At 38.1% G+C, this 23,518-nt stretch overlaps 1 protein-coding gene across 3 annotated transcripts in view; it reads left to right on the top strand.

Moving 5' to 3' along the window:
* The first annotated feature begins 419 nt into the window (after positions 1-419).
* Rnf17 (ring finger protein 17) overlaps positions 420-23,518 on the top strand; it is a 118,738-nt gene continuing 95,639 nt past the window's right edge. For all 3 annotated transcript variants that reach the window (XM_032917896.1, XM_032917897.1, XM_032917898.1), the window contains exons 1-3: positions 420-543; positions 3,444-3,538; positions 14,677-14,768. In XM_032917896.1, coding sequence (XP_032773787.1) covers positions 420-543; positions 3,444-3,538; positions 14,677-14,768 — 311 coding nt within the window. The remainder of the gene's footprint in view (positions 544-3,443; positions 3,539-14,676; positions 14,769-23,518) is intronic.

Below are 23,518 nucleotides of genomic sequence, written 5' to 3'. Positions count from 1 at the left end.
TTGGAATTAATCGGATCTCTCATAAGGGTAGCTAACTGACTTCTCCTCAACAGCTGATAGCAAGGTATGACAGAAATTGCTGCCCTGACCGAGAGCAGCCAGAGAAGGAGCCTCCTTCCCCTCCTCCCACCCCAGCGACGTGAGTCATAATACACAAAGCTCAAATTCGAGTTGATTAAAGGTGTGACGCGGTGGCTCTTGGGTAAGACTTAAAAAGTAAACTCGAGGCCTCTTTCTGGAACACAGGTGCCCAGGATAAAATCAAAAGCCCAGCACCACAGCCCGAGCACCCTGGGGGTGGGACCTAGTCTCTGCCTCCTGATTGGCTACCTATGGCCACCAGAGTCCTATGATTGGCCCTCGCCGCGAGGACTTCTGGGACTCGCACGTGCTGCTGCACCTCAGCTCTGAGAGGAGCGATGGCGGCAGAGGCTTCGTCGACTGGGTTGACTTCCTGTCACCTAGCGGGGAGTAAGAGTGGAGCGCCGGGTGCTTCAGGGTGGCAGTGCACTCGGTGTGGAAGGAAGGCGTCCTTTGCCTCTGGTGAGGAGCCTGGGGCTGGCTGGGTGTCTCTGCGGGAGCTGCGCTAGGCCTGTGGTGTGAGTCAGGTCACGAGGGTCTGTGACCCGGGCCATGATTTCGGGCCATGGCTTGTGCACGGTTGGGCCCTCCAGGGTTCTCTCCTCACACCCAGGAAGATGGAGACAGAAGAGGCGAGGCGTTTAGCTCTGCCAAGTCTCTGGAGCGCTTTTCTCATACTTCCCCAAGTTGGAAGGCTCATGAAACAGCAGGAGAGGAAGAAGGGTGCTTATTAACTGGAGTCACCCTCCTCAACCACAGCAATTGGAATTATTTCTCCTTCCGTTCAAAAAAGAAAAAAAAAAAAAAGAAAAGAAAAGAAAAAATGTTTCTCTGATCTTGTGATCAAGAAGAAATAAAACTCGATTTTCCTGATTAGTTTTTCAGTTTTTCCTGTAGGAGTGTTAAGTACACTGAAAAGTTCCTAGATGGGGCAGGAAAAAAGGCCCAATTTATTTTAAAGCGCAGCTGGAGAAGGTATAGTTCCTTTTGTGACTCTTGGGATATTGGGGTTTTTTTGTTTGTTTGTTTGTTTGCTTGTTGGTTTTTTTGTTTGTTTTGTTTTGTTTTTTTGTTTTTTGTTTTTTTGAGGCGGCAGTTCTTAAGTGAGGTCATTTACAATCTTCAAAATGAACTTTCTTTTTTTTTTTTCTTTCCTTTTGTTTATTATTTTGTTCGGTTTTTCGAGACAGGGTTTCTCTGTGTAGCCTTGGCTGTCCTGGAAAGCACTCTGTAGACCAGGCTGGCCTCTAACTCCAAGATCCGCCTTCCTGCCTCTGCTTCCCAAGTACTGGGATTAAAGACATGAGCCACCACTGCCCCACTACAAAATGAATTTTTAAGTTCAGGTTATTTTAATGTAACTTGAGTACTTTAGAGAATTTTAACAGGTGTAAGTTACTGAATCAAGACTCTTGGAATGACTGTAAAGTCTTTTTTTTTTTTTAACCTGTTTAATGTTTATACTTTAAACGTGAAGGTCAGTAGGCTCTTTCAAGATGGATACCATTTAGGAGACAGAACCTTCTGTAGAGAAATTAGTTGTATTTTCAGAGGGGAGCAACATCTCTTTGGAGGTATTTGTTTTGTAGTACTAGATAGTGAACCCAGATCCTTGTACATGCTAAGCAAACTAGCTGACCTTGGTCCAGCCTCCTAAGTAGTTGGGATTATAGACTTGTATCTTTAGTCCTGGTCTTATTTAGAGTTTAGATCACTGTTTCTGTTAGGTAGAAAATGTCTATTTTAAAATGGAAATTATTAAAGAAAAATAAGGTTTTTGAGCATAACTTCTTAAAGCCAGTGGTTTGTCTATAAATTTATGTTAGAAAATTTAGTAACTTAAGTGAAGAATTAGTTAATGCTTTGTAAGCTGAAGTGTGCTACAGGTCAACTTGTACAATATTAGAAATTTTATTAAAACAGTTGAAAAGTTTTATTGACCTGGTAATATCAGCCCTGAAATTTAGCCAAATTTGTACTAAATTTCAGTTTGCCGAAAAATTAGAATATTCTTCTAAAAAGTCAAATTAATGAAATTATTATAATTTAGCAAGATCCTTTTAAATATGTTCTAGCAAAACATTACTAACTTTAGTTTCCTTTAAAAAAATAACTTTGCTTTGATGTATAAGTGTGTTTTACCTGCAAGTGTATCTGTGCACCCCGTGTGCGCCTAGTGCCTGAGGAAAAAGCAGGCACCTGTTTGTAACCTTATGAGGAGACAGAAACTGATAGCTCTCTGGGATTTACTTGCTAGCCATCCTAGCCTATTTGACATGCTCCAGGCCAGTGGATGACCCTGTCTCAAAAAAAAGACTACTTCTGAGTAACAGATTCAAGGTTGTCCTCTAGTCTCTACATGACACACTTGAATATTCACACACACACTAACAAAAAATAAGATGGCACTCTATTTTAAAGTTATATAATTTTTTAAACTTTATTATATTAAGCTTCAAAGTCTACCTAGTACCTTTAAATATTAACATATATAGATAGATAGATAGATTGTGTGTGTGTGTGTGTGTGTGTGTGTGTGTGTGTGTGTGTTGTACAAATGCAGATGCATGCAGTTGAAAGCCAGAAGAAAACGTGCAGGAGCCCATAATCTTTATTTTGTAGGTTCTGGGGATCAAAGTCAGGTTATCAAGCTTAGCAGCAAGAGCACCCTTACCCAATTGAGCCATCTTGCTTTGTCACATTTAAATCTTGATACTAGATTTAACTAATTTTCAACCTAGATTATGGTACTTTTCACAAATGCTAGGTTTGCAAAAATAATCTTAATGTGTGTCATAACATGTGGTTTCTACCCTGGTTTGCAATCTTGCTAACGTCTTAGATTACTGTGAGAGAATTCTTACCAGTGTTTCATTTCAGCCTTCCCTAACCCTCTCATAAGATAGAAAATATGGGGTGTATTATCAAACAGAATGAAGACTGTACTTGGAAACAGAAGGTTGGAGTCTCGATTAAATATTTTAATTAGCTAACTTACCAGCATGTTTTTCTGTCTGAGATTGGACACAATATTTGCAGCCAATTAGACATATTTGCAAAGGTCAAGTGAAATATTTCAGAGCACTTTTTATGATTGTAAGATATGGCAGATTCATAGTTGTATTGGTTCAAAACTGTCTAGATTCACGCAAGCATTATATAGCTCTGCATGATTTTGCTTCCTGACTTTTCCTCCCCACTTTTGACCTCTGCAGTTTCTCCTAAACGTTTTAATAAGTTAGCCAATCTAACTAAACTAAGGATCTTTTATATATAATAGAATACCTTTTTAATCTGATGGGTAACTATTCCCCAATTCTACAAATTGTAAAAAATTTTTATTGGTGAAATTTCATCAACAGGTCACCACCACGAGTATCCATGTGGTCATGCCTTTTGTGAACTGTGCCTGTTAGCACCTCAAGAATACACCACAAGTAAATGCACTGACTGTGAGGTAAGTTTTCTAATTTTTCATATTGAATACATACAAATGTTATAGGTTAAAATGTTAGACAAAATGTACCTAATCAGAAACTTCTAGCTGTTTAATGTCTGACTAAAGAAGCATTCACAGAAGGTAAGAGCTGCCATGGCCAGGAGATGCATTTTCAGGTAGAAGCACTCAAGCCTGAAAACCTGCGCTTGGATCCCCAAAACCCATGTAAAAGCCAGACGGGAGTTTCTCCTCTGACTACCACATTCATGCAGTGGTGCGTGTACATCCTCACTCACAGACATGTACACATGTGCACATGTACATCCTCACTCACAGATATGCACACATGTGCACAAGACATAAACATTAAAAGAAAGAGAAAACGTTTCTATCCATTTTAGAGTCCTTCAAAGGGATGAAGATTAAATAGATATTGCCCACATATTTTGACTCCTATAAGACATTGGTGGAAAATTACCTCTTTTTATTTGTATCAATGTAGTATATGCCTTTTAAAAACCATCCCACCTTTCTGTGTCAAAGCCATGGAACAAATATGGGACTCTTTTTTTCTCTTCATCTCTCTGTTGAGAGCTGATGTTTTTACAAACATTGTACTGTAATAGGACAGAGAAGCAAAACAAATGCCAAATGTTAATATTTACCCCAGAAGTACTAAGTTTATAACAGTTCAACTAGGGCTAAAATCTTTCAGCCCTTAAGAGTGAGAACAAATCAGTGTTTTACATTTAGGACAAATATAAATACAGTTTGATTTCTTTCTATAATATGTTCCACAAGTTGACTGTAAAGTTCTGTAAACTTCCCATTCCCCTGGAGAGATGGATTGAATTTATATCCATTGGATTATAGTAGTTGCATTATCACCGTATATCCTGGCAGGGTGGTACGGGCAGGGGAGGGGGGAGTAAGATACAGATGCAGTTCTTGTTTTTATTAGCCTCATCTGAACTTCTACATTCATGAGGTAGAAATAATTTCCAGCTATTTTTAAAATCATGATTTTAAGAATCACAGCTAAGTGATGTAAAAGTACTCTGTAGACTTCCAGGGCATTGATATAAGCTTCCGTTATTTAGTGTAGATGCGTTGCCTTTCAGGTCATGTACAGTACTATATATGCCGAGATTTGTGAGAGCTTTAATTAGAACAGAAATACCTGCTGCTTCGTTTGCCTTGGAATTACAAGTGATGCTTTTACTGTGGGAGATTCCTATACCTTTGATCTTTGTGGCATGAGTTCTTGAGTTGTAGAGGTTGTATGTTTGAAGACAAAGTCCCTCACACCACATGATTATGGTGGTAGATTGCGACAGATTCAGTCTTGTGGAGGAAGCACACAGAGAGCAAAAGAGAAGGCAGCTGGGACTGTCTGCCGGTTCCCTTTATTCTAATGTTTGGTTTTTTTTTTTTTTTTTCTTTTTTTTCTTTTTTTTCGGAGCTGGGGACCGAACTCAGGGCCTTGCGTTTGCTAGGCAAGCGCTCTACCACTGAGCTAAATCCCCAACCCTATTCTAATGTTTAACAGTGACTTTTTCCTTTTCTTCTTTTAAGCAAGTGATATGTGTATTCTTAGGATTTTTGAATAACATCATAGCATTTAGAATGTATTTACAAATAATGGTTTTGACTTTAGGATGGTGATAAATCTACTTTGAAACATTTTGACTAGTTGTATTGTTACTTTGGGAGCGATATAAACTGCTCCTCTTTTCCTCTGCAACTGCATCCCTAAGATCTGGTGATCAAGTTTATATTGAGATATCCTAGACCATCCCTATTTAATAAGTGAATTCTTCAGAAAGCCTTCCTGAAACTGTTGCTCAGTCCTTTTATATTAACACCTAAGACTTACTGGGAATAATGTTTAGAGAGAATGAAAAATCTACTCTAAATTAGTGAACAATCTGAATTTAAGAAATGTTGTTTATTGCTTTGGAATTGTATCTGTGCTTTTAAAATTGAGATTTTTAACACTTGTATTTATAAATGGTTTATAGTTATAATTTTACATAGTGGTGCTGTTTGCTTAAATTTTAATCTGAAAGCTATTCATTCACAATTAATAGGTATCGTTTTGTTCTTCTGGATTTAGGTGAATATGAACTTCCATTTGTATTTCCTAGTTTTATGGTTTTACCTATATCCATGTCCACTTTTGATTGGTAGAAGTTAATTGTTAATAATAATCACTATATGATTTTTAATAGCAAAGAGATAAGATTTTGTACTGAGAGAGACTCATCCAGATAGCACTCTAGAAAGTCTACCTTTTTCTTGGCCTTTAGATTACTTTCAAAGTATGTTAGTTCAAGGTAAAAAGATAAATCATCCAGATAAAGAGATAATTATTAAAATGTCATGTGATTAAAAATGTCACTGTATAAAAATTTCAGATAGAGCTGGTTGTAGTGGTGCATGTATATCTTTAATCCCAGCAGTCTGGAGGCAAAACCAGGCTCATGTGAGTTTAAGACCAGCTCGGTCTATAGTAGGTTCAAGATAATCCAGGCTATATAGTGAAACCCTGTCTCAAAAAAGTAAACTAATCAGATAAATACAGTATCTGGGTCTGAAAACCTTGTTAGATATGACTGGAATGAGAACAATAGAGGAATGTAAAATTGACTTGATTGTAATCAAGTGTGGAGAAAACAAGATATGGAAGGAGAGGAATGATATTGGAGAAGAGGGAGGACACCAGGAAGAGGGAAGATAGGAAGAGTAATGAATGAGATGTGTGTCTGACCAGGGTACATAACATGCATATGTAAAATATCACAATGAAATCATAGTTTTGCATAATTAGTATGCACTACTAATAAAAGTCACACTTTTTTTCATTTACAAGCAAGAAAAGTAACATAAATAGAATATAAGTGATAAGATGTGGGTGGTAGGGACTAGAGAGGTGGCTCAGCCTTTAAGAGCATTTGTTCTTGTAGAGGACCCAGGTTCAATTCCCAGCACTCACATGGTGGCTCAAAGCCATCTGTAACTCCAGTTTCAGAAGATTCAGCTTACTCTTCTGGCCTCCACAGATACCAGGCACAAACATGGTACATAGACATACATGCAGGCAAAACAATCATATTCATATATATATATGTATATATATTAATACATATTATAAAATATATGCATTTTAAGTTAGGAATCTTTATACAATTTTAACTGACATCTGGCATCATTGTATTTAATATTTTTGCATACTTTCAAGGAGAAATGTCCTCTATCAAGTCTGCTTCTGGTTGCAGTAACCTCTTACTTAAAAAATAAGCTAAAAGAAGATTAACTAGAGATATAATTTCATAATTAACCATAAATTAAGATTTTAGCTCTCAATTTTGAGAATATGCTTAACAATATCCTTCAGTCCATTGTGGTTTGTTAAAGGTAACATTTTTCTTCCCTAACTAAGTAAATAACACATAGGTAGGTAGCACATTTGACTTCAAGCCTCGGAAGAGCCTGGAGAGATGGCTTAGCAGTTATTGGCACTGTTCTTGCAGAACTCAGCTGCCCATGTTGGGCAGCACAGTCATCTATAACTCCAACTGTAAGGGGAGCCAATGACCCTGTCTTTCACAGGTACCTGCATTCACATTCACACATAACAAATGCACATAATTTTTAAAAAATAAAAATAAATTTTTGAATAATAAAACTTTATTAAAACATACTCTTCCATACCAAATATTTGTCTTTTATGATAATGATAGTTAGTAGCCTGTAGTAATCTCCCTTATGTCTTAGCAACATTGACCCATCTTCTGAAAGTCCACAATAATAAGTATATAGTAAACAATTTTAATTAATTCAAAGTTTCACAATTTCTCAAACCCATTTCCTGTTTCAAAAACCCTGTAAGCAAAAAATTATGAGCAAAAAAAAAATCCTTGTAATTGCTAGCTCAGAAAGAAGTTTATATCTTGAATTGTCATGTCCTTTTTAATGTGTGGCAGTTTGATTGGGTCAGGGAAAGTATCTCCTTATTGATTCGCAGTTTTCTACCAATGAAACTTGATAGTCGTGACATGGAATAGCTTTTCATGCATTGTGCATGTGAAGAAAACAACTGATAAGTCCTTAGCAGAGCTCTTACATGTCTTCTTTTGAAGTGTCTTTCTCTTAACTCTAAGACTACTCTCTGCAATGGAGTTAACACTTGCTTTGTGTAAGTATGTCTTCTCAACCTCTAATGTTGACTTTTAGTAAATTTTGCTGTTGGGAAGTGTTCCCTTTGTGGCTTACAGGATTTTTAAAAGCAGAGTTTCCTATATCCCAGTCATAGTATATGTGTATTTTAGTACTTGTGTTATAAAGAACATACATTTAGGACTAACTAAAGAGGTATCTCAGAAGAGAAAACACTTGTGGCTCAGACCTTATGATGTAGGTTCAAAACCCACAGTGGAAGGAGAGAATCAACTCCCCAAGTTGTTTTCTGACTTTTATGCATAGAATATATACACCTATACTCTCATACATATACAAAAGAATAAAAATATTTAGATTTTTAAAAGTATATATTTAGGAAAGATGGCTGATAACAGGCAGGCATGATTGACCAGAGTCTTCAGGAAATAACCTGGAAACACTGGAAACAACTATCTGGAAAGCATTCTAAACAACTAAGAGGAAAAGGCCAAGCCCAGGACAGTAGCAGCAATAGTAGGGAAGCTGGGGGAACCTTTGGAGATAGATACGTGGTACTGTCAACCAACAGTAGAAACAAGATGCCACCTTGAAAACTGCTGTGGCAATGCTCCACAGCCTGAGAACCTTGTTGACACATACTCTCAGGAGGCTCTTTTAAATGTGAGACTGAACGCTGAAAAGTGACAGGTAGTACTAGAAAACTGCAGGAAAGTCTTGACTTATTTTCCATTCAGCAAGCCGAAAGTTTGGAACCAGAATATATACCAGAACTTTTGACTCACAGCTTGCACATAGACAGGACTGCATTCACAACCAGAGTCCTGAGAAACTTTCTCTGGTGCTCCTCATCTGAGACTTCCCATGAAACACTGTCCACAGAGTAGGACAGCATCAGTAATCCAGTATCCAAAGGAAAACTCAGAAGGGAGAACAGGTCCAACCACTGTAGAGGAACCATAGTGACAAGACAACATTCCTGGAGCGAGAGAAAGAACAAGTGACAGTCTAGATGAGAGAAAGCCAACAATCAGGCCAGTCAGTTTTCATATCCTACATCTCCATGCAGCATGTTCTTATCCCATATCTATTCTGAATTTACGTGATATCCAGTGTCCTTTTAGCATTCAGCTTTGCCCCACTCTAGTATTCTCCCCCTTCCCAACTCCCTCTTTTCTACTTACTGTTTTACTTTTTTCTCTCCATAAGAACATCTGGCCTGGCATGCAGGATCTCTGCCTCAGGATCCTGAAAGAGGATGCTTTTTTTCCCCCTGATAGGGTGTCTTCTTCCTCTTTAGGAAAATCTCATCATTTCCCTTCCACTTTTTAAATCCCCTTCTGTTGCATGTAGCTATTGCTACCCTGCATAAGTCCTGGGAACAGACCCTGCTACCAGCCCCACCCAGAGAATATCGGATCCTCAGATGAAAACACAAACACATGCAATTGTTCAATTTCAACTTATCTTTTTGACACAATTGCTGGGCACTACTTGCTCCTGCCCTTATCAATACTCTTTGCTCTGCACCTCCCACCTGCTCTCAACTTCAGTTGTTCAGTTATGTCTGCTCCCAACTAAACATCCCTGACCACCCTCCTGTAGAAGTGATCTGTGCCACTTTACCCAAGATATCACATGGCCTCTTGGCTTTCTCTCTACAAAGTATGGCAAACACTCCCTTCCTCTCTCTCCTGCATCTGTCTCTTGCCTGGGGGGGGGCTCAGGAGTCCCACCTATTCCTTCCACCCAGCAATTGGCTCATGACTTCTTTACTGACAGATCAAGAACCAATTGGGGAACAGGACCTTAGCATCAGAACCATCCCTACACCCTACAGTTCCTTCTTCTACATTTATTTTCTACTTTCTGCCATCCCAATACTAACTACTAGTCTTAATGCCTTTTTTCTTTCTACTTATATGCACAGTAATTAATATAATACCCACAAGATTCAATGTCCCTTTTCCCTAAAATGATTAGTGCTCAAGGGTGTTTCATGGTTGACTGTCACTTTGATTTTATCCAGTGGTCCTGAGTCTACAACTGAATAATGACCTTTGTTGCAGATAGTATTCTGCTCCAAGGGGAACAGGAGAGATAGGCTCTGGTGCTCTGGAGACCAGTCCAAAAGATAAAAGACAAGTCATCCCTACCACAGACTAGTCCTTCCTGAACATTGTAAACTCTTTCACTGAAAGAAGAAAGGTGACCTAAAAAATATACAACTAACAATCTACCTCTTAATGTGCAAGTCCCAACTGTAAGCACACAAGAACATGAAAAGCCAGGGTAACATGTCTCCAAACTCTGCCAGTCTCAGAGGAATGGCCTCCCATAAGGGTAACTTAGGCAAAATTCCATACGAAGAATTTAAAGGATGATAAGTGTGTTTGAAGCAACTAAAGAGAACACTATAAACTTCTGAGTGAATCCCCTAAGCACAAAGATAGCCAAGTAATCAGGAAGCCAGTATATGACATAAGTTTAATTCAAAAAGGAGATGGTTTGAAAAGAAAACTTCTTCAAAGATAATGTAAATGAAAGATTAAATGTTAAAAAAAAAAAAACCCAGTTAAAATCTTCATTAATAGAGTGGACCACAAGGAGGGCAGAGCATGAGGCTTGAAGACAGTATATGAGAATTGTTAAATTCTGTTGACTGTAATTTTTTAAATGGGGATTTTTTAAAAACTTCAAGGTCTTTAGAACACCATGAAAACTAATAATGAGTAGAGTTGGAGAAGAATTGTATGCTGAAATTATAGAGAACATTTCAGTACAATTACCTCAGAAAATCCCCTGTATTAGGGTTCTCTAGAGCAGCAGTTTGCAACCTGTGGGTCATGATAACCTTTGGCAAACCTCTATCTCCAAAAATATTTACATTAAAATTCATTACCATAGCAAAATCACAGTTATGAGGTAGCCTAATTTTATGGTTGGGGTCACCACAACATAAGAAACTATATTAAAAGGTCATAGCATTAGGAAGGTTGAGAACCGCTGCTCTAGAGGAACAGAATATCCCTATCTTATAAAATAAAGATATAAGACTTATTAGAATGGAAGGCTTTCTCCAAGGATCTGTATCAGGTGTCAGTAATTTCCATCCATGAGGTTAATATTTTTCTGATCTTGTATACTGAATCCTGAAGAAGTAGACTCTAATTCCAGTGAAAATTTGACTTATTAGAGAGAGCAAGCAGACAAAGAACTTTTCTTCCATGTCTTTATATAGGTTGCCAGAAGAAGCTGTGGGCCATATAAAAAGTATATTTCCCACTGCAGAAGATGTGGTAAAGTTGTATCTTCCCACTTCAGATATCCAGACTAGAAGCAGAGCTCCCCACTACAAATTATTAAATTAAGACAAAAAAATAATCTCTCACAGGTGTGCCCAGCCATTTGGGTTTTAGTTAATGTCAGATTGTAGTCAAGCTGGCAGTCAAGAATAGCCATCACATTCCCCAAAGTAAGAAGGGGCTCATCCAAGTACAAAAGGCATAGAATATCAAACAGCACAATATAAGAACATTACCAGTGTCACACACAGTTAGCACACTAAACATAACAAAACAAAGTATATTGAGAGCTGCAAGATAGAAACACCAAGTCACAGATAGAGACCATCAAGTAGCAGCTGTTTTAAAGTCAGAAGGACATGGAACGATATACTTAAAGTCTGAAACACTACAGCTTGCAACCAAGACTACTGTGCCTAGAAAAAATATGTCAGAATTGGTGGAGAAAGAAATATTCCATGATAAAAGCAGACCACAGTAATAAATAACTTAGACACCTCTACAGAGGATGCTGGAAGTAATTCTTCAGACTGAAGAGAATGATAAACACTTCCAAAGTGATAAACACACAGAAAAAAAAGATGCTAGAACAAATGAATTTAAAACACCAAACTCATCAAATAAACAAAAATAATAATTTAATTTACACTTTCAGTAATAACCCTATATTTTAATGCTTGTAATGCTCTATAAAATGACAGATTTGATTAAAGACCAAGATATATCTTCTTCCTCAAACTTATATGTCAGAGACAAACACTATTTTATGGCTGAAGTGTGAAAAATAGTATTCTAAACCATTGAAATTAGAAAACCAGCATGCATCTCTAACAAAATAGATTCCAAACTGAAACTAGTCAGGACAGATAAAGGAACTTCCTACTGATTAAAAGAACAATCAGGAAAATACAAAAATTCTAGGTACAGGTGCACTAAGGTTCATAAGTACTAGGTACAAAGTCACAGATTAGCCCCAACACAGTTTTAATGGGTGACCCCCACCAAGAGATTATTCTGATAAAAACTAAACAACATAGTTAAATTACATTATAGACAAAATGGATCCATATAAATACTGCAAATAGACATTCTTTTAAAGATCCCATGGAAAGTTTATAAAATAGATCACATTTAAGGCCACAAAGCATGTCTCACCAAATAGAAGAAAACTGAAATAGTCTCTTTGTATTCACAGTAGATAACTCTCGAAATAGAAAAGTTTGTTAAATGATGGATTGGTCACTAAAAAAAAATCACAGTTCCTAGAGTTGAATAAAACCTGAAGCTACAAGACACCAAACTCTAGTGTGACACAATGACAGCAGGCTCCATTATGGAAATCACTATGGAGGCTTTTAAAAATCTAAACACAGAATTTCCACATGACCCAGGTATTTGGTCCATGGACATATACCTAAGAGATTCTATATCCTACCACATAGATGCTTGCATGTCCATATTTATTGCTGCTCAGTTCATAAGAGAGACGGAATCAGCCTAGATTTTCAATAACAAATAAATGGATAATAAAAATGTGACACATGGGGTTGGGGATTTAGCTCAGTGGTAGAGCGCTTGCCTAGGAAGCGCAAGGCCCTGGGTTCAGTCCCCAGCTCCGAAAAAAGGAAAAAAGAAAAAGAAAAAAAAATGTGACACATACACAGTGAAATTTTATTAAGCCATAAGGAAAACGGAATTAGGGAATTTGTAGGAAAGTGGATGAAACTGGAAATTAAGTGAGGTAACGGCTCAAAAAGATAAACACCACATGTTCTCTCTAATTCCACTCTTAGCTTCTAACTTTCATGTATGTGCATCTATGTGGAAGTGGATACATGTAGATCCCAGAAAACTAGATAGAGTTCATGGGAGAAGGATTCTTTAAGAAGAGAGGGTGGAACATATATAATTCAAAAGTGGAAGGCTGGATATTAGGAGTGAGAAGGTTTAATTTGGGAAGGGGAATAGGGAGATGAAGGAGAGGATTGGATAAGGTAGCATCAGACAAAACTAAAGGTATGTGAGAAGGCCATAAGAAAATCTGGTAATAAGATAATCAAAAATAAGTTGTTTTAACAGAAGTACCTTTTGTTGATACATAAAACTGTTCCCCAAAGCCATAGGTTATTATAAAAAAAAATTACAGTGCCAGATTCACCAATCTGCAGAGACTCATAGATGGTCAATTCTCTATGAGTTGTTAAAGAAGATCCCAGAGGACCCCAAACAGTATAGGCAATTGTCACTCCCTTTGGTAGCCCACCAGAACTAGGCAATAAAAATCTATTGCTGAAAACATTAAATACTTTGGTCACAGGACCTAGAGAACTCAAGCTGGCACTGGGCTAGAAGTTTCTTCCCTGCCACTTAGCCCTCATTGTACCAGGAGTTATCATGAAGACTTGTTAGGGAAGAATTGTCATCAGTAGCCTTAATCACCTGTAGACTTGGAACTCAGTCACTCAGGCAAGATGAGCCCACCAGTTTAATAGTGGCCAGTCTGTTATGGATAATCAATGGCTTTCTAATTATATATAATGGCTACTGCACAAGAGGGAATTCCCACCTGTTACTTTCAACCTGGCTAAAAAAAAAAAAAAAAAAAAAAAAAAAAAGCCATCGCTTTGGAGGTCATAGTGGAGATCAACCGCTGTTGATTTGCTAAATAGACATGATGTGTCCATCAAGCTGCCTTCTAAACAGCTATGGGGTTTGCCCATAGATTAATGTAGCTGTCAGCTTTGGTCAGAGATGGTTCTTTTTTTCAGTGGTCAGTGGTGACTACAGAAACTCATAGGTGATCAAAATATTGACCATAAATGACTGTTTAATGCCCTTCTGCAAATGGGACCTCACCAAGGCTCAGGGAATGCAGAAGAATGGACAGAAGCATGCAAGCCAGAGGAAAGAGTGAGAACACTGACTCCCATTCCTAACCAAGAAGCTATATGTATTTGATACCTATGGTAAAGGAAAACACAGTTCCTCCAATGAAATCTTACTGAGCATATTAACCACACCCCCACGTGTGCCCCACAAAAGAACTTAATGGTATCTTTGTAGACTACTGGCCTCATTTTGCTTTGTTTGTTTATTTTCATTTCAATTTTAGGGGATTTTTTTAAACAGTCTTGTCGAGTTGCCCATGTTGGTCTTGAGCTTAAGATCCCTCTGTCTTAGCATCTTGAGTATCTGGGGATACAGGTCTACACTACCAGGCCTGATTAATACTTTTATAGTTGATGGATTTTAGGGTATTAAGTTGATCTTCAGAAAACTGGCACAATTATCCACTTATCCAATTCTTGTTTTATAACCAGTGATGTATTTAGAGTTTATGCTATATGGGATTTAATAGTTTTGATCAGAATAAAGATATCACACAGCGTATTCTTTAATAGCAATTTTTAAAGTGTTGTTGCAGTCATTTCCTTTAGAATTGTAACAAAGGGTTATTTGGGCCAATGTTCTGTGTAATAGCCATTAGGGTACTAATTTCCCCCATACTGATTAAGGTAAAACCACAAGTACAGTTTTCCCTTGACTTAGAGAATTTTACAGTCCTTATTGTTACCTGTTCCTTTTTTGTGAATAGTACACAAAAAATTATTTGGGCTCTGTATTAGTGGAATTTAATGACTATGAATTTGTTTAATCTTATTTTGTCTTAAGGTTCGTACAACCGTCAGTATGAATCAAGGTCACTACCCAGTAGATGGATTTATTAAAGAAGATTCTTCTGTGGAAGCATTGCCACCTAAAATGTATGTTCTTGTGTGCATTTGCTTTAGCACTTTAAAGCTCAGTGTTACAATTTTAGAATCATTGATAAAATGTGACTGTTAAATGTGTTTTTAGCCTATTGTTTGTAGAGTGCTATTTATGTTCATTAATTTGTTTTGACTGTTCAGGATCTAGCTCCATAAGAAGGCAGCACTTTACATACAAATAAAGAAGTACAAGGAAACCTTCAACCTTCTTTAAGAATCCAAAACTAGCTCAAGTTATTGTAGCTGAATGATAGCAACTTATAAAGAGAAAATAACTTCTCTGTTGATCTTAATGGCAGGAGTACAGTATGAGGTAAAAGGTGATTTGAGAGATCATTTATAAAAAGAATTATGGCAACTTTTGAGTTCTCTTATTTTTCCATCCTTCTGTGAGACTTGGCTTTCGAATTAGAGATTTTTAGTACCATTATAGTATATATGGTACCATTTAGTACCATATAGTAATAGGGTTTATTATGCTTTCATACATGCATATATTTTATCATATTTACCCCCTTTATCCTGGATAGAAATTTTTAAGCATAACTGAGCTAGACACAACCATTGTTATTCTTTTATGGCCTTAACCATTTAGTGTTTCAATCAAAAATTCCGGGCTAGTCTATAATTCTGTTAAGGAGAACAGAACCATCTTGTTCCTCTCTCCCAAGAGCAATACAAAGAACAAACAAGTAATATTTGTTAGATAGAAGCCATATTTTTATATTTTCTAGTTTTTGTGAATTCTTCTGCTAGTCCAGCTAATGTTATCTTTTTTTTCTAATATCATTATATTTTTTCTCCATCTTTATTAAATTGGGTATTTCTTATTTACATTACAATTATTATTCCCTTTCCCGGTTTCCAGGCCAACATCCCCCTAACTCCTCTCCCTCTCCTTTTCTATGTGTGTGCCCTTCCCCATCCTCCCCCCATTACCACCCTCCCCCCAACAATCACGTTCACTGGGGGTTCAGTCTTGGCAGGACCCAGGGCTTCCCCTTCCACTGGTGCTCTTACTAGGCTATTCATTGCTACCTATGCAGTTGGAGCCAAGGGTCAGTTCATGTATAGTCTTTAGGTAGTGGCTTAGTCCTGGAAGCTCTGGTTGCTTGGCATTGTTGTTCATATGGGGTCTCAAGCCCCTTCAAGCTCTTTCAGTCCTTTCTCTGATTCCTTCAATGGGGGTCCCGATCTCAGTTCAGTGGTTTGCTGCTGGTAATGTTATCTTTAAAGCTGGATTTTGGTGGGAAAAGAGAGGTAAAAATTGACTTTTCAACTTTTTAAGTGATAATTTTCTTAATAACTATCTTAGTTAGGATTACTGTTGCTGTGATTAAACACCATGAACAAAGCAGCTTAGAGAAGAAAAGATTTTCTTTCACCCACATTTCCATAGAACAGTTCATCATCAAAAGCAGTGAGGGCAGTAAGTCAACCAGGACAGGAACCTGGAAGCAGGAGCTGATGCCAGTACACCAACTTTCTACAACCTTACCTAAGTGATTGTTCGTGTTTATATAGATGTTAACTTTTTAAAGCACATTTAAATGAGTAGTCATTTTAGAAATAAAAAATATAGGGGTTTTCAAGGAGCTGTCTCATTTTGGAACTAATTTTATAAGTAATAGTAGGTAAATTATCCAGGTTTCTAATATTATTATTCCTTTACTCTCTACAGATTCTTGCTATCCCACTATCTTTTATGCCTATAACCTGTCTTCCATTGCTACTGCACCACTTAATTCTCTTCCTCACTCTCATTTCACTTTCTACTCTTCCTTCCTCTCTAGTTATCATGGCCTGTCCAGTTCAGATCCCAAATTCTTTAACTCAAATTACTGGATTTTTCACTATCCTACCATAGTTTTTCTTTACGACTGTAATGAGTTATGGATAAACTAAAGGAACGATTCTAGTTGTATCTTTTCATAGAAACCTTTCACTGAAGTTTGGCATCTAGTTGTTAACAGACACAGTACTTCTCTCAACTCCTGTAAACATAATTCTCCAGTCATGTTCTCCATGAGCCCTGTGCAAATGATGAGACCAAAGCTTTAGGAAGCATTGTGATTCAGTGGTCATAGATCTGTCTCCATGGAGTAGCCATTTTTTATCAAATTTGGGGTTGCCATATTTGAATATTTGCAAAAGCCCAACAGATAATGTATTGGACAGTGTGGAGTGAGCTTAAACAAAGAGTAGACTTCATGGTAAATGAAGAGGGCTCACTCCCAACATAGGAGGCAGCATTCTTCCTCCATTCAAGCCAGTCACTGCCCTGTTAAGGCTGACATTCAGTGCTTTCAGGGATTTTGCTTTCCTCCAAACATCTTTACTTCATTTTGAAATTTTCTGACTTAAAACATCATACAAGTTAATGAAAGCATACTTCTGTTTATATATGTATAATGAACATCTAGTACAAGTTAAAATTTTTGTTCTAAATGACAAAGTTTTAAATTAAACACTGTATAAATTTATATTAGAACTTTCATTCCTAAATGTAATTTTGTTTAAACAGCTTTATATATAATTTGTTTAGTGTGGCATTCTGAGGTTTCTGAGGTAGGGTTTCATGTTACCCAAACTTGTAAGGAAAGGGGTTAGACCGTTCCTAATGCAAGTCCCTTCTAACAATCTGACAAAATAAGTTATTGGGCATTTTCTAAGGATCGTGAGCACTATGCTGTTTAATCCTTAACAAGGCCATTTTTAATAGCTCTTATTTCTGCATGTAAGTACTTTTTACAATGTTCCTCCATGGTTTCTGCTTCAGGTTTTTTTGAGCTTCTGTCTTGACTTCTCTCAGTGATGGGCCATGACCTGTTAGCTGGGATGAGCACATCCCTTCCCTGAGTCACTTTTGCTTATCAAAGCCCCAGAGATACATGCGGCATACAGTACACTAGGTTGGTTTGTATTGTCTAGCTCTTATTTTCTTAATTAATTTTGTCTCAAAGGGCTCTTTAACTATTGCAGTATTTCAACAAAATCTTTATAACCATTGCCAAAAAAGTACTTCTTGTTTGTATTCTTGAGGTATTTTAATTAATGAGCTTAAAACATCTCAGACATTATTAATATTTCCTGCCCAAGGACACTTCTGGTTTTTAGCTGGAGCCCCAACCTTGCTGATCCCAGGCCGCAGCTCACTGCTCCCAAACCCCTTGGGAGAGAGAGCTCACTGCCCGGACACGTGGGCACTCCTGAGACTGCAGAGTGGGAGAGACCACCAATACTGCCCACCCCTGCCCACATCCCTGGCCCAAGAGGAAACTGTATACGGCCTCTGGGAACCGGAAGATAGGGGCGCTGGAGCTGCAGGTCCCCCACACTCCAGACACCGCCCGGACCTGAAGGGACCGAATCAACAGTTCTCTGCACCCAAATCCCGTGGGAGGGAGAGCTAAACCTTCAGAGGGACAGACGCCTGGGAAGCCAAAAGAGACTACACTCTGCCCACATTTCTAACTCCAGAGGAAAACACCTAATGCCATCTGGGACCCCGGTGCACATGGGCTCCCGGAAAAGGTGGCACAGGCCCTCCTGGTTGCCGCCCTCATGGAGAGCTCAAAAGCACCCCTCCACGAGTAACTTGAGCCGCGGGACCACAGGTAAGACCAACTTTTCTGCTCCAAGCGACTTGCCTGGTGGACTCAGGACACAGGAACAGCTGAAGACCAGTAGACAGGAAAGACTACACGCCCGAAAGCAGAACACTCTGTTCCCATACCTGGCTGAAAGAAAACAGGAAAACAGGTCTACAGCACTCCTGACACACACAGGCCTATGGGACAGTCTAGCCACTGTCAGAAATAGCAGAACAAAGTAACACCAGAGATAATCTAACAGCGAGAGGCAAGTGCAGGAACCCAAGCAACAGAAACCAAGACTACATGGCATCATCAGAGCCCAATTCTCCCACCAAAGGAAACACTGAATATCCAAACACACCAGAAAAGCAAGATCTAGATTTAAAATCACATTTGATCATCATGATGGAGGACTTCAAGGAAGGCATAAAGAACTCCTTTAGAGAAACGCAGGAAAACATGAATAATAGAAGCCTATAGAGAAGAATCACAAAAATCCCTGAAAGAATTCCAGGAAAACACAATCAAACAGGTGAAGGAATTAAAAATGGTAATAGAAGCAATGAAGAAAAAACACAGGGAAACAACCCTGGATATATAAAACCAAAGGAAGAGACAAGGAGCCGTAGATACAAGCATCACCAACAGAGTACAAGAGATAGAAGAGAGAATCTCAGGAGCAGAAGATTCCATAGAAATCATCGACACAACTGTCAAAGATAATGGAAAACGGAAAAAGCTACTGGTCCAAAACGTACAGGAAATCCAGCACTCAATGAGAAGATCAAACCTAAGGATAATAGGTATAGAAGAGAGTGAAGACTCCCAGATCAAAGGACCAGTAAATATCTTCAACAAAATCATAGTAGAAAACTTCCCTAACCTAAAGAAAGAGATGCCCATAAATATACCAGAAGCCTACAGAACTCCAAATAGATTGAACCAGAAAAGAAACTCCTCCCATCACATAATAGTCAAAACACCAAATGCACAAAATAAAGAAAGAATATTAAAAGCAGTAAGGGAAAAAGGTCAAGTAACATATAAAGTCAGACCTATCAGAATCACACCAGACTTCTCGCCAGAGACTATGAAAGCCAGAAGATCCTGGACAGATGTCATACAGACCCTAAGAGAACACAAATGCCAGCCCAGGTTACTGTATCCTGCAAAACTCTCAATTAACATAGATGGAGAAACCAAGATATTCCATGACAAAACCAAATTTACACAATATCTTTCTATAAATCCAGTGCTACAAAGGATAATAAATGGTAAAGCCCAACATAAGGAGGCAAGCTACACCCTAGAAAAAGCAAGAAACTAATCGTCTTGGCAACAAAACAAAGAGAAGAAAAGCACACAAACATAATCTCACATCCAAATATGAATATAACAGGAAGCAATAATCACTATTCCTTAATATCTCTCAACATCAATGGTCTCAACTCCCCAATAAAAAAAACATAGATTAACAAACTGGATACGCAACGAGGACCCTGCATTCTGCTGCCTACAGGAAACACACCTCATCAGAGACAAAGACAGCCACTACCTCAGAGTGAAAGGCTGGAAAAGAACTTTCCAAGCAAATGGTCGGAAGAAGCAAGCTGGAGTAGCCATTCTAATATCAAATAAAATCGATTTTCAACCAAAAGTCATCAAAAAAGATAAGGAAGGGGGGCTGGAGAGATGGCTCAGTGGTTAAGAGCACTGACTGCTATTCCAGAGGTCCTGAGTTCAATTCCCAGCAACCACATGGTGGCTCACAACCATCTGTAATGGGATCCGATGCCCTCTTCTGGTGTGTCTGAAGACAGCGACAGTGTAACCACATACATGAAATAAATAAATCTTTAAAAAAAAAAAGATAAGGACACTTCATATTCATCAAAGGGAAAATCCACCAAGATGAACTCTCAATCCTAAATATCTATGCTCCAAATACAAGGGCAACTACATACATAAAAGAAACCTTACTAAAGCTCAAAACACACATTGCACCTCACACAATAATAGTAGGAAGATTTCAACACCACACTCTCATCAATGGATAGATCATGGAAACAGAAATTAAACAGAGACATAGACAGACTAAGAGAAGTCATGAACCAAATGGACTTAACAGATATTTATAGAGCATTCTATCCTAAAAAAAAAAGGATTATACATTCTTCTCACCACCTCAAGGTACTTTCTCTAAAATTGACCATATAATTGGTCATAAAACAGGCCTCAACAGATACAGAAAGATAGAAATAATCCCATGCGTCCTATCAGACCACCATGGGCTAAAGCTGGTCTTCAATAACAATAAGGGAAGAACACCCACATATATATATACATGGAAGTTAAACAATGCTCTACTCAATGATAACCTGGTCAAGGAAGAAATAAAGAAAAAAATTGAAGACTTCTTAGAATTTAATGAAAATGAAGGTACAACATACCCAAACTTATGGGACACAATGAAAGCTGTGCTAAGACGAAAACTCATAGCTCTGAGTGCCTGCAGAAAGAAACAGGAGAGAGCATATGTCAGCAGCTTGACAGCACACCTAAAATCTCTAGAACAAAAAGAAGCAAATACACCCAGGAGGAGTAGAAGGCAGGAAATAATCAAACTCAGAGCTGAAATCAACCAAGTAGAAACAAAAAGGACCATAGAAAGAATCAACAGAACCAAAAGTTGGTTCTTTGCGAAAATCAACAGGATAGATAAACCCTTAGCCAGACTAACGAGAGGACACAGAGAGTGTGTCCAAATTAACAAAATCAGAAATGAAAAGAGAGACATAACTACACAATTAGAGGAAATTCAAAAAATCATCAGATCCTACTACAAAAGCCTGTATTCAACAAAACTTGAAAACCTGCAGGAAATGGACAATTTCCTAGACAGATATCAGGTACCAAAGTTAAATCAGGAACAGATAAACCATTTAAATAACCCCATAACTCCTATTGAAATAGAAGCAGTCACTAAAGGTCTCCCAACCAAAAAGAGCCCAGGTCCAGACGGGTTTAGTGCAGAATTCTATCGGACCTTCATAGAAGACCTCATACCAATACTATCCAAACTATTCCACAAAATTGAAACAGATGGAGCACTGCCAAATTCCTTCTATGAAGCCACAATTACTCTTATACCTAAACCACACAAAGACCCAACAAAGAAAGAGAACTTCAGACCAATTTCCCTTATGAACATTGACGCAAAAATACTCAACAAAATTCTGGCAAACCGAATCCAAGAACACATCAAAACAATCATCCACCATGATCAAGTAGGCTTCATCCTAGGCATGCAGGGATGGTTTAATATATGGCAAACCATCAACATGATCCATTATATAAACAGACTGAAAGAACAAAACCACATGATCATTTCATTAGATGCTGAGAAAGCATTTGACAAAATTCAACACCCCTTCATGATAAAAGTCCTGGAAAGAATAGGAATTCAAGGCCCATACCTAAACATAGTAAAAGCCATATACAGCAAACCAGTCGCTAACATCAAACTCAATGTAGAGAAACTTGAAGCAATCCCACTAAAATCAGGGACTAGACAAGGCTGCCCACTCTCTCCCTACTTATTCAATATAGTTCTTGAAGTTCTAGCCAGAGCAATCAGACAACAAAAGGAGATCAAAGGGATACAGATTGGAAAGGAAGAAGTCAAAATATCACTATTTGCAGATATATGATAGTATATTTAAGTGATCCCAAAAGTTCCACCAGAGAACTACTAAAGCTGATAAACAACTTCAGCAAAGTGGCTGGGTATAAAATTAACTCAAATCAGTAGCCTTCCTATACACAAAAGAGAAACAAGCTGAGAAAGAAATTAGGGAAACGACACCCTTCATAATAGTCCCAAATAATATAAAATACCTCGGTGTGACTTTAACCAAGCAAGTAAAAGATCTGTACAATAAGAACTTCAAACCTCTGAAGAAAGAAATTGAAGAAGACTTCAGAAGACAGAAAGATCTCCCATGCTCATGGATTGGCAAGATTAATATACTCAAAATGGTCATTTTACCAAAAGCGATCTACAGATTCAATGCAATCCCCATCAAAATACCAATCCAATTCTTCAGAGGTTAGAACAATTTGCAAATTCATCTGAATAACAAAAAAACCCAGGATAGCTAAAACTATCCTCAACAATAAAAGGACTTAGGGGGAATCACTATCCCTGAACTCAAGCAGTATTACAGAGCAATAGTGGATAAAACTGCATGGTATTGGTACAGAGACAGACAGACCAGTGGAATAGAATTGAAGACCCAGAAATGAACCCACACACCTATGGTCACTTGATTTTTGACAAAGGAGCCAAAACCATCCAATGGAAAAAAGATTGCATTTTCAGCAAATGGTGCTGGTTCAACTGGAGGTCAACATGTAGAAGAATGCAGATCGATCCATGCTTATCACCTGTACAAAGCTTAAGTCCAAGTGGATCAAGGACCTCCACATCAAACCAGATACACTCAAACTAATAGAAGAAAAAGGGGGAAGCATCTCAAAACATGGGCACTGATGAAAATTTTGAACAAAACACCAATGGCGGCTGGGGATTTAGCCTCAGTGGTAGGCGCATAGGAAGGAAGGCCAAGAGGGTTTCGGTCCCCAGCTCGAAAAAAGAACCAAAAAAAAAAAAAAAAAAAAAAAAAAAAAAAAAAAAAAAACAAATGGCTTATCTCTAAGATCAAGAACACAAATGGGATCTCATAAAAAACTGCAAAGCTTCTGTAAGGCAAAGGACACTGTGGTTAGGACAAAACGGCAACCAACGGATTGGGAAAAGATCTTTACCAATCCTACAACAGATAGAGGCCTTATATCCAAAATATACAAAGAACTCAAGAAGTTAGACTGCAGGGAGACAAATAACCCTATTAAAAAATGGAGTTCAGAGCTAAACAAAGAATTCACAGCTGAGGAATGCCGAATGGCTGAGAAACACCTAAAGAAATGTTCAATATCTTTAGTCATAAGGGAAATGCAAATCAAAATGACCCTGAGATTTCACCTCACACCAGTGAGAATGGCTAAGATCAAAACCTCAGGTGACAGCAAATGCTCTCGAGGATGTGGAGAAAGAGAAACACTCCTCCATTGTTGGTGAGATTGCAG

This window comes from Rattus rattus, chromosome 12, assembly GCF_011064425.1.
Source record: "Rattus rattus isolate New Zealand chromosome 12, Rrattus_CSIRO_v1, whole genome shotgun sequence".
NCBI lineage: Eukaryota > Metazoa > Chordata > Mammalia > Rodentia > Muridae > Rattus > Rattus rattus.
The sequence above is the reverse complement of the archived record's forward strand: the minus strand, read 5'-3'. Positions and strand labels throughout refer to the sequence as shown.